At 45.0% G+C, this 15,655-nt stretch overlaps 1 protein-coding gene across 2 annotated transcripts; it reads left to right on the top strand.

Annotated features, from left to right (window-relative positions):
• The first annotated feature begins 4,298 nt into the window (after positions 1-4,298).
• MPV17L (MPV17 mitochondrial inner membrane protein like) lies at positions 4,299-13,314 on the top strand. 2 transcript variants are annotated; one of them, XM_042972070.1, is made up of 4 exons: positions 4,299-4,608; positions 8,075-8,145; positions 12,371-12,400; positions 12,481-13,314. In XM_042972070.1, the coding sequence occupies exons 1-4, from the start codon at positions 4,299-4,301 to the stop codon at positions 12,658-12,660; spliced, it is 591 nt and encodes a 196-aa protein (XP_042828004.1). In that variant the 3' UTR covers positions 12,661-13,314. The 2 variants fall into 2 exon arrangements, with proteins under 2 accessions (XP_042828004.1, XP_042828005.1); XM_042972071.1 differs by lacking the exon at positions 8,075-8,145 and having other exon boundaries at positions 12,481-12,669.
• The last annotated feature ends 2,341 nt before the right edge of the window (positions 13,315-15,655 follow it).

Here is a 15,655-nt window from a genome sequence, read left to right as displayed (position 1 = left end):
GGGTGGGGGGGGTGGGAGGATGGGACTACTGTAGTAAAATTTGCATAAAGCATGGCTCTTTTTCATCCACCTGCAGCCACACTAAACGAAAACCTTGTGCTCGCTGGGCACACATAGCTCCCTTCCTTCTGCTGGAGAAATTCCTGGGAGACAAGTCATTTCTTATAGGTGATTTTGAAAAGGTTTGAAGAGCTTCAGTGACTTTTTTTTTTTTTTTTTTTTAGGGGTAGCCTTAACTGATTGCTTTCTCTGCGCTTTGGAAAACAGACCTGTCAGTCTTGCGGCCTTTTTTAAGCTTGGAAACCTTTAGTTTGTCAGTAGAAATTTCAGAGAAGTCTTCAAGAGGAGCCAGGAGGTTTTAGACACCGTGGCGCACTCAGTGGTTGGTAAGAAGCCCCGATTCATTTAAATAACGTGAAACAATAACTTACGAGAAGCCTCATTGTAATCATGTTAATGTAGTTTTAATATGATCCTTAGTTGTAAACTGAAACTCAGCTCCCACATCAGTGCTTTATTCCCAAAGCTTCCTCACGAAACTCCTCTGTTAAATTTTAACACAGCACTCTGTTCTCCAGCTACCCTGCCCCGCTCTGCTCAGGGATATTAATGTCACATGGAAAGCCTTGCCTTGTTATTGCCGGAGGGCTCTGAATCACAGCCTGCACAGATGAGGAAGCATCAATGTAACGACTTAATTCATCTTAGAACATCGCTTCTTGTTTGAAGGCCATGCGGGTCCTTCAGCGTTTGCTTGAGTAATAGATTGTCCTTACTAACTGGATTTTTTATTGTTTTTAGGAAGACACAAGTATATAGCAACTCATGTAAAAGCATGTCAGCCTTCTTAGTATTTATTTCTCTTTCTTTCAACTCCCATTAAGCAAATCTGTTGAGCTGCTTGATAAAGATCGCCGTAGATTTTGGAGGATACGTGGCCCCCTGAGGATTGTCAGCAATCTGCCTCACTGGGCTTCTGTGAGGAGTAAATGAGTTAATGCATCGGGTGCCTCGTAGATAACGGACACGCGTAGTGGTCCCTCAATGACTGTCAGCACCATCCTTTGGGGGTGCCAGATTTAGCAGAATAAATTTAAAAAAAAATAGAGCGTGCCCCATTAACTTTGCATTTCAGAGGAGCAGTGAAATTTTTTTTAGTGTGTGTCCTGAATATTGCATGGGGCATACCAACACTAAAACGTTATGCAGGGTTCTTCTGAAGATTTCAAGTTAACTGGGCATCCTGTGTTTGATCTGGCAACTCGAACCCCTCTCCACCCCACTTCCCTGTTTCCAGTCTCCAATTTTGCTCTGTTTTTCTCCCTAACAAATCTGGTCAAGGCAGTTGTGTAGGAATAATGAGGGCGATTTTCTTTTTTTCATAACGAAGGCCACACTACCCCCCCCCCAATGTAGGCAGGAATTAGTTTTGTTTTTAATGTTTATTTATTTTGAGAGAGAGGGAAAGAGCGAGTGGGGGAAGGGCAGAAAGAGAGGGAGAGAGGGAATCGCAAGCAGGCTCCGCACTGTCAGTGCAGAGTCCGACATGGGGCTCCATCCCAAGAACTGTGAGATCCTGACATGAGCCAAAATCAAGACTCAGATGCGTAACCGACTGAACCAGCCAAGTGCCCCAGGGATTAGATTTTTTTAAAAAGGCCCTGCAAATACAAATCTTTGCCACAAGTACATAGTTTAGTGCCTGGCACATAATAGTGCTCAAGAATAATGGCCAACTGGGGCACCTGGGTGACTCAGTCGGTCAAGCATCCAACTTTGGCTTAGGTCACGATCTCACAGCTTGGGAGTTCAAGCCCCGCATCAGACTCTGTGCTGACAGCTCAGAGCCTGGAGCCTGCTTCGGATTCTCTGTCACCTTCTCTCTGCCCACTTGTGCTCACTCTCCTGCTCTCTCTCTCAGAAATAAAAAATGAATAAACTTAAAAAAAAAAAAGAATACCGATCAATTAAGTGAATGAATGAAAAAGTATGGACAAACGGGCCTAATCTCTACACATGGAGAAATGGACAGCTGGATTTCAGCTAACATGATCAGTTGCTGTCAGAAGAGATCAGAAGGGTTACAGAGAAGGAGGACACGATAAAGGGGAGTTACAGTAGGTTGAATACTGGTCCTCCAAAGATGTCCACATCTGAATCCCCAGAACCCGTGAATACATTATTTTACATGGCAAAAGGGACTTTGTAGATGACCCTTGAGGAACGGATCTTGATATATGGGGATTATTCTGGATTATCCAGATGGGCTGACTGTAATCACAAGGGTCCTTCTAAGAGGAAGGCAGGTGGGTCAGAGTCAGAAAAGATTATGTGACAACAGAATGAGGGGGTGGGGTGGGCTGGGGAAGAATGCCCCAGCATAGATGCTGACTTATGCAAATAGAAAGGGTCAAAGAACACAGAAATTGGTAGATTCCCAAGAATTGAAGAGAATGGGTGTGTTAGTCAGCTAGAGTTGCCAGAACAAAATACCACAGATGAGGTGGGTTAAAAAATAACTGTATTTTTCTCATAGTTCAGGAGACTAAAGTCTGAGGCCAAGGTATTAGCCGGGCTGGTTTCTCTGGAGGCCTCTCTCCTTGGCTTGCAGATAGCCTCCTTCTCACTGTGTCCCCACACAGTGTTTCCTCTGTGTGTGCATTACCCTGGTGCCCATTTGCATGTCCAGATTTTCTCTTCTTATCAAGACACTAGGCAGATTGGACTAGGGTCCCATCTAAAGACCCTATATCCCAAACAGTCCCATTCTGAGATATTGGGGCTTAGGGCTCCAACATATGAATTTTGGGAGGGACACAACTCATCCCTTAACAATGGGATTGACACGTGGAGAAAGTCTGCAAAATAACAGGTTAGTGCCCCCGAGTGGAGACCAAGGTGATAGATATCTAACGATTCAGTGCCATGCAAAGTGATGAGGGGTTGGATGCCAGACTGGAAAAAGGACTTCAGGGGGACAATTGGCAATAATTTGAATAAGGTCTGTAGATTAGGTAATAGTATGACATCAGCAACTGTTCTCTTGCTTTGATCATTGTACTATGGTTATGCAAGACGTCAGTATTTGGGGAAGCTTGGGTGATGCCTATATGGGAACTCTTGTACTATTTTTGCAATTTTTTTTGAAGTCTGGAATCCTTTCAAAATGAAAAGCTAAGAGTTAAAAAAAAACCCTAAAATGAAATAAAATAGGGTAAACAAATAGAAGGGAGGGGTGGTGCTTGGGTGGCTCAGTCAGTTAAGCATCTGACTCTTGATTTTGGCTCAGGTCATGATCTCATGGTGGGGAGATTTAACTCCTCGAGGGTCTCTGCGCTGACAGTGTGGAGCCTGCTTGGGATTCTCTCTCTCTCCCTCTCTCTCTGCCCCTCCCCTGCTGGCGTGCTGGATGGCTCTCTCTCTCTCAAAATAAATAAAAATTAAAAAAGAGAAGAAGAAGAGGGAGAATGAGAATGGGTTTGAATGTGACAGAGAAGGAAGAAAAAAGGGAGGAAAAAAAGCAGACAACTGAGTTCCATTAGATCAGAGATGACATCTGTTGCTGGGGTCCCCCCTGAGCCGTGCTTCAGGGACTCTGCCTGGGAGCTCCGCACGTTTTCCGAGGCAAATATTCAGGGAGTCCACACACTGAAGTGAAGGCAATAGGTCCCCCCAGCCTCACTTCCCCATCCACGAAAGGCCTCACATTTTAACTTGTGGCTTTGCCTCTAAGCGACACAAGTGTATTGTGTGCGTTGGAAGGGTGAATTCCGTGCCTGTAAACATTTAACATACACCATCCTCTTGGTAACTGAATTTTGGTATCCCTTCCCCGCCCCCCCGCCCCCATTTTTTTGAGCTGTAATTCACATACCATAGAATTCACCGTTTGAAATAGCATGCAATGGTTTTCCGTACAACCATCACCCCTTACAGAGAACGCTTTCGTCGCCCCCCAAGGAACCGCGCACCCAGTCGCTTCGCGTTCTCTCCATCGCCCTGCCTCTGGCAACCGCTAGTCTACTTTCCGTCGCTGCGCATTAGCCCATTCTGGACGTTTCATGGAAATGGACCACGCGTTCTGTGGACCGGCCACGTTTCAAAGGCTCAGCCCCGCAACGGTTAGTGGCCACGGGATTGGACGGCGCGGATTGGGTGTGCGCGGGCCGCCCAATGACTCGGGAGCATCTGGGAAGACAGGTGCAGGTGGCGGAGGCGGCGCCGAGGGCAGGGCCGGCGGGCGGGCGTGGCCCAGGGGGCCTGCGCGGCGGTCGCTGGCGGTCGCCCCCAGCGCGGGCATGGCGGGTGGGTGGCGGGCGCTGCTGCGCGCTGCCCGGCGCTACCCGTGGCCCACGAACGTGCTGCTCTACGCGGCGCTCTTCTCCGCCGGCGACGCGCTGCAGCAGCGGCTACGGGGCGGTCCGGCCGACTGGCAGCAGACGCGGCGCGTGGCCACCGTGGCCGTGACCTTCCACGCCAACTTCAACTACGTATGGCTGCGCGTGCTGGAGCGCGCGCTGCCCGGCCGTGCTCCGCGCGCCGTGCTGGCCAAGGTGCTGTGCGATCAGGCGATCGGCGGGCCCGTGGCCGTCTCGGCCTTCTATGCCGGTGAGCGGCCCGGGCGGGGACCGGGTCCAGGGCGAGATCCGACGAGGGGGCCTGGAGCCAAGGTTGGGGGACTGGAGGCCGGGGCTGGGGGCTCCTGGGGGCTGGGATGGAGCCAGGGGCTCTGGGGCCGGACCCGGGCTGCAAGCCAAGGGGTGGGGGTGAGGGCAGGATTTCAGACGGCTGAGAGAGCCAGGGCAGGAGCAGGAGGTCGAGGTGCAAGAGTTGACAAGTCTGGGGACAGGAGATTAAGGGGAGAAGCTCAGAGGTGGTAGTTGGAGAAGCGGAGAACTAGGATGCCAGGGTCCAGGATCGGAGTTGGGACGCTGGGGTTGTGCATAGTTGAGTGGCTGGAGGTTTCAGGGAGCCTGGGAAGTCGGCTAGACCTGGAGGAAGGCAGGACTGGGGGGCCGCCTTTTCCCCTTGGAAAAGGTCCGAATAAACGTCGAGGAGATCATAGCTCCTGTCCATGGCGGCTGCAACCCCAGTGACCTAGTTATGGGACAGGGCAGTCCTGCTCCTGGGAAAATCCACGCTCAGGGCTATGGGCCTCCTTTCTACTGGCAGACACATCAATGAAATGGGAGGGGACTGGGGACCATGGGTGCAGAGCAGGTGGAACGGAGTCCCCCAGAAAATTCATGCTCAAGGCCTCAGTCCTGCTTTGGTAACAAGAATTTCCTTTGGGGGTACATTCCCTGTATAGAAAAGCCACAGAAAATGTGAGGGGACCTCGGATCTTGCCATAGAGAACTCTACGCCTAGGAAAAGACCTAGGAGGCCCTTCCTCAGAAAATCACCCTGGGTCCTAAAGGCCTGACTTTGGGAATCTTCCACAGGACCTTACATGCCAAAACCAGTGCCAGGGGCTCTGTAGCCTCTGTCCTCCTAGCAGTTTCTATAGCGGGTGAGGGCGAGGGCAGGGGAGTGGCACCAATTCTGTAAGAAAATCCAAGGGTCCTGGGCCTGGCCTTTGCATTGGGGATAACAGATTCCCCCAAGAAGGTCGTCTTTTCAGTGGCTGTTGGTGCCTTCTAAACTGGGTTGTGGGGCTCCAATCATCTCCTTGAAGAAACCACAATGCCTTATGGGTCTTATTTTGGGGAGCCAGATTCCGTTCCTTTTCTCACAGACCCCACAGGAAGCATGAAGGGCCTCGTTGCCTGCTGTAGGCTCAGCTATCCCATGGCTGATGGGGTCAGTGGGGTCAGGGAAATAGAGGACCCAAGGCTGGGGCTGCCGGGTGCCTGGTACCAAGGTGTGACTTCCATGCCACATTGGCAAGGAGGTTCCTCGTGGCCATTACTGCAGTGGTCTTGAACGCTGGTGAGGATTTGGGACCTAGGGGCTGGGCCTCTGGGAACCGTATTCCCATTTGATCTTCAAACAACCAAGGGAGGCAGATCTACTTTATTATTGCTGTGTTACAGAGCAGAAAACTGAGATTCGAAGGGGGTTAAGTGATTTGCCCAAAGACAACATAATCCACACGATCCATTCCATACCATGTTCTTTTAAAAAAAAAAATTTTTTTTTTTAACATTTATTTATTTTTGAGAGATAGAGACAGACAGAGCACGAGCTAGGGAGGGGCAAAGAGAGGGAGATACAGATTCCAAAGTAGGCTCCAGGCTCAGAGCTGTCAGCACAGAGCCTGAAACAGGGCCCAAACCCACGAGCTGTGAGATCATGACCTGAGCCAAAGTCGGACGCTTAACCGACTGAGCCACCCAGGCACACCCATACTGTGTTCTTAATCTTGGGTGTTGTCACTGTGTGTGAAAGCAGAAAGAAGCCTCGGTAACCAGGCTCCAGGAGGCCTGCGGTTCAAGTCGGAGGCTCTTGGAGCTTGACATGGATCCCTACCCAGATGGCTGCTTTGTTTTGCTTTTTAGATTTCTGGCCCGATTTCCCTCTCCTCGTGTGAAAATGAAGGTGGGAGGAGTGGGTTGGATGTTTGTTCCAGGCATTTCCAACTGGGAAATTGCCTGTATCAGATGATCCTTTGTGCTGGCGCCACCTGGGGGAGCTTGGATTATGACGGAGAGGTCCAGCTGGGAATCTGCACCCGGGTTGGACGTGGTATAACATTAACCTCCCCAAGCTCATTTTTCTGCTTCTGTAACTACCAACATCCGCAGATTGTTGGAGAGGGGAGTCAAATGGAATAAGGCACATAAAGTGCTTAATGCTTAATTAGTGCTGGGTAAGTGGAACCCGACCTTACCAATACTTGCATGCAAGGGTATTCTCCTAAATTCTGTTCTAAAAATCCCTTGCAATAGGCTGAAAAAAACACCTCTCATTTCCCCTTCCTCCTAATCAGATTTGAAGGAGAATTTTTAAAGCACTTTTATTTTTACTCCTTCCTAAAATAGGAGGATTTTGTCTTTGCTCCCTGAATTTCTTTTCAGGGTTGTTGAACATGCAAAGTTTTCAGAATGTTTTTAGGAAGGCTCAAGCGACGTTCTTGCTTTCAGATTCTGATTGGAATAATGATACTGGAATAATTCTGATTAGAATATTGAGGGGGAACTTTGTAGTTGCCAGAGCACCCAGGGTCTGTCAGCCACTTTTTTTTAAAAGAAGGAAATTAAATATTTGTTCATTCATTTGTTATTTTTTAAAGTTTTTATTTTGAGAGAGAGAGAGAGAGAGAGAGAGAGAGCTCATGTGTGTGCGCCTGTGAGCAGGAGAGGGACAGAGAGAGAGGGAAAGAGAGAATCCCAAGCAGGCTCCCCCCTGTCAGCCTGGAGCCCAATGCGGTGCTTGATCTCAAGCATCAGGAGATCATGACCTGAGCCAAAATCAAGAGTTGGACGCTTAACCAACTGAGCCACCCAGGCACCTCTATATTTCTCAAATTTTAAACATCTTACAAAAAGTTTGGAAGGCAGAGAAGTCACCAATCATCTTGCTATCTGAATGCTGTGAATTCTCTTAAAATTTAAAAAAAAATGTGTATTTTTTCCTATCACTTTTATACTCTGCTATTTCTACTTCATATTTACCACTCCTTTAAGATTTATCTAGTTTTTGTTTATTTATTTATTTAAGGATTTTTCAAATTTTATTTTTTGTTTTTAAAAACTGTTTATTTTGAGACGAGAGAAAGACAGACAAGATGCACAGGGGAGGGGCAGAGAGAGAGGGAGAGAAAATCCTAAGTAGGTCCTTGCTGTCAGCCTGGAACCCGACTTGGGGCTCCATCCTATGAACCGTGAAATCATGACCTGAGCCAAAATCAAGAGTTGGATGCCCAACCAACTGAGCCACCCAGGTGCCCAAAGATTTATCTGGTTTTAGAATGGAGGTTATGTCGTTTTCACTGTTGGGTCAGAAGAGACATGATGAATGAGAAGATACCACTGGCTACTTTGCATTTTGAAATAGGAAATTTTAACTGTTAGGCAGTATTCTTCCCACTGAATCTTTGAAAAATTCTTTTGGTGTGTGTTTTTACAAACAGGCATGAGTATTCTCCAGGAAAAGGATGACATATTTTTGGACCTGAAACAGAAATTCTGGAATACGTACAAGGTAAGAACAGACTTTTGAAAAGGTAACCCAGATCTTTTCGTATATTTGTAAAATTAAGTACATTTTAAGGAAACTCTTCTTAAGTTAGGGCTCCAGTTGGTTGGCACCAGGGGATGGTATATTGATGGAGAGATCTTAAGATTGTTTTGCTAGTGAATGAGTAAGACGCTTTAAGGGTGTCTCTACATTGGGAGTGTCTATACATGCGTGTCTGAATTTTAGTCAATGTTCATGATGAGTCCTGTTTTGAAAATTTACTCTCATTGTGGTTATAGTTTTTTTAGTGAAGTTTGGACCCAAAGAGGTTAGTGCACAAGAGGAATAGTAACACATGAGTGATTAATGGAATCATGCCCATTCAGAGCCAATGTCCCCAGGTGTACATTCTGCTGAGTCCCTGTGAAGGATGTTCCCCAAGCTCACTTCTAGACTCAAAGCAAGTAACGTGTCGCACCATTTGCTCAATACAAATATACACAGCCCAGTCCAACAAGTATTTATTAACTTATTCCCTGAAGATTTATTGAGCAGCACCCTGAAGGCCTGGCAAAATCAGGGGTGCTTTCTGTCCCTGGCCTAGAGCATGTTTTATTCTATTAATCCCAATTAAGTGAGTTTTCAGGAGGGCCGAATATGCACAGACTGGGCCTTGGGCTTCACGTGTGTTTAATTCCCTATCAGAGGTGGTGCCAAGCCACACCGGGCTATTGCCTGTACTGCTTCTGGCATCTTCTATGGAGCAATACTGAGCCCCAGAATCAGCATTGCCTGCTTGATGGTTGGAGGCAGATGGTAGGGAGGGCGGAAGCTGCATGCTCCCCTCCCCACCCCCCCTGCCGTTATGCTCAGGGACAGTTTCTTCTCCTTTTTTTTTTTTTAATGTTTATTTATTTTTGAGACAGAGAGAGACAGAGCATGAACAGGGGAGGGTCAGAGAGAGAGGGAGACACAGAATCTGAAGCAGGCTCCAGGTTCTGAGCCGTCAGCACAGAGCCCGAAGAGGGGCTCGAACTCACGGACCGTGAGATCATGACCTGAGCTGAAGTCGGACACTCAACCGACTGAGCCACCCAGGTGCCCCAGTTTCTTCTCCTTTAAGGGGAAAGAGTATTCAGAGCTCTTGTTATTTCCCTTGGGGCAGAAATCAGGAGCCCATCGGGACTCACAAATCCAAATGTGATTTTCTTCTGCTTTATTTTGGAAAAAGAAACAAGTTTGCCCATTATGTCAGAGATCCTATGGAGGCATCTACATGTAACGTTTAAAAAAAAAGAGCAAGCAAGCAGAATTGGGAAAGAAAGGGGCTTTAAGCAGGGACTTGCAGGTCTTTCAGATTCTCCTCCCTTAACGAAGACACACAGGCCACCTTTGTTGGGTGTTGGATATCCTGCCAAGCATCCTATACGTCAGGAATAGTGGCAGGAGAAACCAGCTAGAAGGTTAGTGTAACCGAGGTCACATTAGAAACAGAGAACGGCGGGGGAGTGCCTGGGTGGCTCAGTCGGTTAAGCGTTGGGCTCTTGATCTCGGCCCAGGTCATGATCTCACGGTTCATGAGATCGAGCCCCAAGCTGTCAGTGCGAAGCCTGCTTGGGATTTTTCTCTCTCCCTCTCTCTCTGCCCTTCCCCCACTCATGCTCGCAAAATACATAAATAAAGCTTAAAAAAAATAGGACTGATTGGAGAGCTATTTAGGAGGTAGAATTTGTCGCTCTGGGTGAATGATTGGTGGTCGGGGTAATGGGGCAAGGACGCATCTAGGGTGGCCCACAGGTCTCTGCCTTGAGTAACTGCATGAGTGGTAGCTCATCACTTGGGGTAGTGCAAAGAGGATAGCGAGCCGATTGGGGAAAAAAGATAGATGAGTTCAGTTTGAGAACTATTGAATTCTAGATGCCATTAGAATATCCAGAGGGAGACTTCCAGATGCACAGAGGAGAGCCCAGAGAGAAGGATATTAGATATGGGAGAAACTGGTTAAAACCGGGCTTTTGAGCCAAGCTTGATCCATGAAACCAAGAGCACAAACACGAGGAGTTGGAAGACAAGAAGCGTTCAAAAAGAACCTGTCACAAAGGCTTTCTTGTAGCCCAAGGGACATGTGAGTGAAAGCAGAATTGCTTTTTGGTTGCTGAGGAATCAACCCCATGCCCAATCCAAGTTCTTTGGGTGAAGGCGGAAAGAACATGTCTCATTTATTTGTTGTTTACATGTAGGTAGTAGTTGAGTTTTTACTTTGTTTGTTCTGTACAGATAGCATGCGATTTATGTCTCCTTTCACTGCCTGCAATATGGTGGCTCAGGTATATTCCCTCTTAGAAATATATCTTGTATTACATAGGTTTTTATTTTTTTTTAATTTTTATGTTTATTTTTGAGAGACAGAGGGCGAGCCAGCAGGGCAGGGGCAGAAAGAGGGAGACACAGAATCTGAAGCAGGCTCCAGGCCCTGAGCTGTCAGCACAGAGACAGATGAGGGGCTCGAACTCATGAACCGTGAGATCATTACCTGAGCCGAAGTTGGACGCTTAACTGACTGAGCCACCCAGATGCCCCATCTTTTATAGGTTTTTAAAACTTTAACTTGGAAATGATTTCAAGCTGACAGAAAAATAACAGAATAGTTCAAAGAATACCCTTTACCCATATTTGCCTATAGTTAACATTTTGCCTATTTGTTTTATTATTTCCTGGCTCTATCCATCTATCCATCGATCTTTCTATCTGTTTCTCTGGATGACTTGAGGGTAAATTACACACAGAATTACCCTTTACCCCTAGATACTTAAGTATCTATTTTCTAAGAATAAATATGTTCTTTTATATAACCACAGCAGAGTTAGCAACTTCAATACATTTAACAACGGTAATAATCCTTTTATCTCACCCACCAACTTTATGCCATGTTTGTAAATTCATTATCTAATGGTCTTTACAGCATTTCTTTTCCTTTCAAAAGGTATAGGATGCAGTCTAGGGTCAGGTAGTGCATTTAGTTGTCCTGTCTCTTTAGTCTCCATTAATTGGGAAATTTTCCTTAGCCTTCTTTTGTCTATTACAACACTGATATAATTTTTCTTAATTTTTTTATTTTTATTTTTGATAGAGAGAGAGAGAGAAGCAGACTGCGAGTGGGGGAGGAGCAGAGAAGGAGAGAGAGACGGAGACACGGCATCTGAAGCAGGCTCCAGGCTCTGAGCTGTCAGCACAGAGCTCCGTGGGCGGGGGCGTGAACTCACAAGCCATGAGATCGTGACCTGGGCCAAAGTCGGACACTTAACTGACTGAGCCACCCAGGTGCCCCTCAACACTTTAGTTTTTGAAGAATACAGTTTTGCTTCTCCCCTTAAAAAACAGCAACAAAAAAACCCCACAACAAAACCCCCAAAACAAAATACTCCGTTTTGGGGGGTATTTTGTAATATACAAGAATGTCAGCTAAACTTATTCTATAGCAAGAAATAGTAGAATATATTATTTGCCTTCAATCTTTTTACATAAAAAATCAAACGTTTTAGATAAAATTTGAGTCCCTTCTGGCTCTCATTGTGTGACATAGTAGACTATGTTATTAACAAATCATTCCATGAAGAACGAAAAATTTAAAACTTTACTGATGATCCTTTTATAAATGTATTCCTGGGGCATCTGGGTGGCTCAGTTGGCTCAGCATCCAACTCTTGATTTTGGCTCAGGTCATGATTTCAGGGTGGTGGGTTGGAGACCCACATCAGCTCCGCTCTGGGCATTGAGCCTGTGTATGATTCTCTCTACCTCTCTCTGCCCCTCTCCCCCACTAGTGCTATCTCTTTTAACACACACACACACACACACACACACACACACACTCCTATAGCATTTGCTTGGCCTAACAGTAAAACCACAATGTATAAATATATGTTGTTATTTTGAAAGCGGCTAAGAGAAATGGTACTGATTCTGAGAGTCTTCTCATTCTGGGTCTGTGGATATGACTAATATAAATATCTCGTACCTGAAATCTCTTTGCACAGCTCTTACCCTCTTATGCTTGAGAGACTTTAAGTAGTCTGATTTAATCGGCTTAGTCTGAAACATAATACCACCTCCACATTTTATCTGCCTGGTATTTCTTAATCTTTCATAGCATGAGCTGTGGGATTGTGTGTGTGTGTGTGTGTGTGTGTGTGTGTGTGTGTGTGAGTGTGATTAAAACGCATTCTAATAAAGTTTTTCTTTATTCCAGAGTGGTCTGATGTACTGGCCCTTTGTGCAGGTGAGTGTCGAACGACTCAGAATGCTAATTCATGGCTGTGGTTTGTCTGGAGCCTAGCATACTCTTTCTTTCTGTTACAGCTGACCAACTTCAGCTTGGTTCCCACGCACTGGAGGACAGCTTACACTGGACTTTGTGGTTTTCTGTGGGCTACCTTCCTCTGCTTTTCACAACAGAGCGGTGATGGCACGTTCAAGTCTGCTTTCACCTTCCTTCATGTGAAAGAGTCCGGTGCCGTTGAAAGGCCTCCTGAGAAATGAGAAGCCAAGGACTCCTTGACAATGATGGATTTATTTTATTTTATTTTTTAATGCAGTGAATTGCTTGCAGATAAGAGTCTACTCATCAGTTATGTGCTCCATTTTGGAGAATTACTATTGCATAGACCCACTGATTAAGTATCAATGAATACTTTAAATTTTATTCAAACCTTTTTTCCCCATGCTAGTCTGAAAGTATCACTTCTCTACTGTGTTCACGTCTCTAATACTTTGGTGACCACTGTGCCATTATGGCATTTTGCAATTATTACTATTTCTATTCTAATATTTTAATGCCAGTTGATTTAAAGAACCCATTTTGCTTCTAAAATCTCAGGTTGTCTCCTAACCACTTTGGATCTGTTGAACTTTTATACCAAAAATATTCCTTATATAAGTAAATTGGTGTTTACATAGAGCTCAATCAAGGAGAAGATTGAATAACTTGATTTTTTTTTTCTGGAAATACTTTATAGAATAATTTCTTGTTCTCCTGATGCTAAGTTCTGTAAGAACATTTTATGCCATCAAAAAATAATAATAATAGTATGTGATTGGTGTGTCCTGTATAGAAATGTATTTCATGGATGTCTTCTGCTATTGTAATTTTGAAAAATTTTTTTTAACGTTTGTTTATTTTTGAGAGAGAGCAGGAGCAGGGGAGGGGCAGAGAGATAGGGAGACACAGAATCTGAAGCAGGCTCCAGGCTCCGAGCTGTCAGCACAGGGCCTGATGCAGGGCCCAAACCCACGAACCGTGAGATTGTGACCTAAGCTGAGGTGGGAAACTTAGCCGACTGACCCACCGAGGCGCCCCATACGACTATTGTAATTTTGAAGTTAAGTACTTTTTAGTTCATGTGTTCTAGTTTTGAGCAAATTCAGTTGACCGAAGTATCCCATATCTGTATTCTAGACTTAGGAAATATACACAACATCTGGCTTCTTAAAGAAATATATTGAGGGGCGCCTTGGTGGCTCAGTTGGTTAAGTGATGACTTCGGCTCAGGTCATGGTCTCGTGGTTTAAGGGTTCGGGCCCCACGTCGGGGTCTGTGCTGACAGCTCAGAGCCTGGAGCCTGCTTTGGATTCTGTGTCTCCCTCTCTCTTTGCCTCTCCCCCTCATGCTCTGTCTCTCTCAAAAATAAAACAAACATTTTTTAAAATTTTGAAAAAATATATTGAGTGAAGTTTCTTTTCTAAGAAAACGAACAAATTTTCTTCCTCTGGAAGGAAAACTCTATTTCATAGGTTTCCAAGGAAAACAGTTACCCCAAATTTCACACCGATGTTATATTTTTAAAAATTAGTGTTTTCAAATAAATCTTTATGGGCAGTCTTTAAGGCAGGTGTGAGAAACCTGATCCAGACTTTCTGATTTACTGTTTGTCTAACCTCAAAACCAGTGGGTCTAAAAATGCTGTGGATATCTCAGGAAGGTTCAGCAAACTTTACCTAAGAACTGCACCCCAATGCTGTTTTTCACGAGTTTTTCATGAGCATTTCACAAGTTTTAACATGGGAAGAGCTGAAGTGTTCATGCATTTATCTTGAGAATTTGTATTTAAGATTAATTAAGGAATGTGCACTTAAGAATTTTAAGCATATAATTCATATAATTTGTAATATAAATGTGTTTAAGTCCTAACTATATCATGTCTATGATTTATTTGAATTTACTAGGTATTAATATATTTTACATTATTGGGAGAATGGTGAGAACATTTCTAGACAGCTTAATTCTAAAATTTGTTACAGTACTCGCATTATTTTGAAAGTAGTTAATACAACAGCTATTTCATAATATATAAGACAGATTTTGTCATTGAAAAAGTGTATCTAGAGTAACTATGATAAAGTACTGCCTGGCAATCTTTTAGACGAGCTTCAGCATTACTTTTTTGATGGAATAGTTGCATTTTGTATAGAAGTAATTGGGAACACAGGGGCGCCTGGGTGGCTCAATCGGTTAAGCGTCTGACTTCGGCTCAGGTCATCATCTCGCAGCTCATGGGTTCGAGCCCTGCATTGGGCTCTGTGCTGATGGCTCGAAGCCCAAAGCCTGCTTCAGGTACTGTGTCTCCCTCTCTCTCTGCCCCTCCCCCACTTGTGCTCTGTCTCTCGCTCTCCCAAAAATAAATAAATATTTAAAAAGATTTTTAAAAAGAAGTAATTGGAACACAGACCTTGTTTATACCGTCAAGGGGGAAAAGCTTATTATTCATAAATGAGTGTGATCATCTTTACTCAGTCACGTGCTGCCTTGTGCTGTAGAGAACATATAGCATGCATTCTCTGAATTTTTGCAAGTGATACACTTCTGATTTTTATGCAATAGTACTTTCATGTTTTAGTGTGAGAAATGAAAGTTACTCCAAGTAATGCAATGTTTGTCTGTTTTAAAATGCTGCTGGGGCACCCTGGTGGCTCAGTCCGTTAAGTGTCCGACTCTTGATTTTGGCTCAGGTCAGGATCTCTCGGTTCCTTAGTTCGAGCTCCGCATCAGGCTCTGCGCTGACAGCATGGAGCTTGGTTGGGATTCTCTTGCTCCCTCTCTCTCTGCCCCTCCCCTATCCCTCCCTCTCTCAAAAATAGATAAATAAACATTTAAAAAAATAAATAAAATGCTGCCACTCTTGGTAAACCCTAAACCTCCCCAGGTTTGGAATTGAACAGGTGGCCCCCACTGTTCCTCCTGATTTTCCCATTCTGTAAGGTTTCTTTAACGCCCACCGTGTTCTTCTGGCCCCGTGCTTGCTCAGGCAAAGGCAAAGCCTATAATTCGTTTCCATGAACAGACATGAGACAGACCAGATTTTCAAAGACAACTTTACTTAATGCGTGTGGAAGACAAAAGGGAAATTTGAAAGGGGAATTTGAAAAATGTCAAAAGCATTTTTTTTTTAAAAGAAAGATGCAGAGGGGTATATGACATGGCACTATTATCATTTTTTTAATGTTTGTTTTATTTTGTTTTTGAGAGAGAGAGAGCGCA

This window comes from Panthera tigris, chromosome E3 (genome assembly GCF_018350195.1).
Source record: "Panthera tigris isolate Pti1 chromosome E3, P.tigris_Pti1_mat1.1, whole genome shotgun sequence".
NCBI classification, from domain to species: domain Eukaryota; kingdom Metazoa; phylum Chordata; class Mammalia; order Carnivora; family Felidae; genus Panthera; species Panthera tigris.
This window is presented reverse-complemented; position numbering and strand designations above follow the sequence as displayed.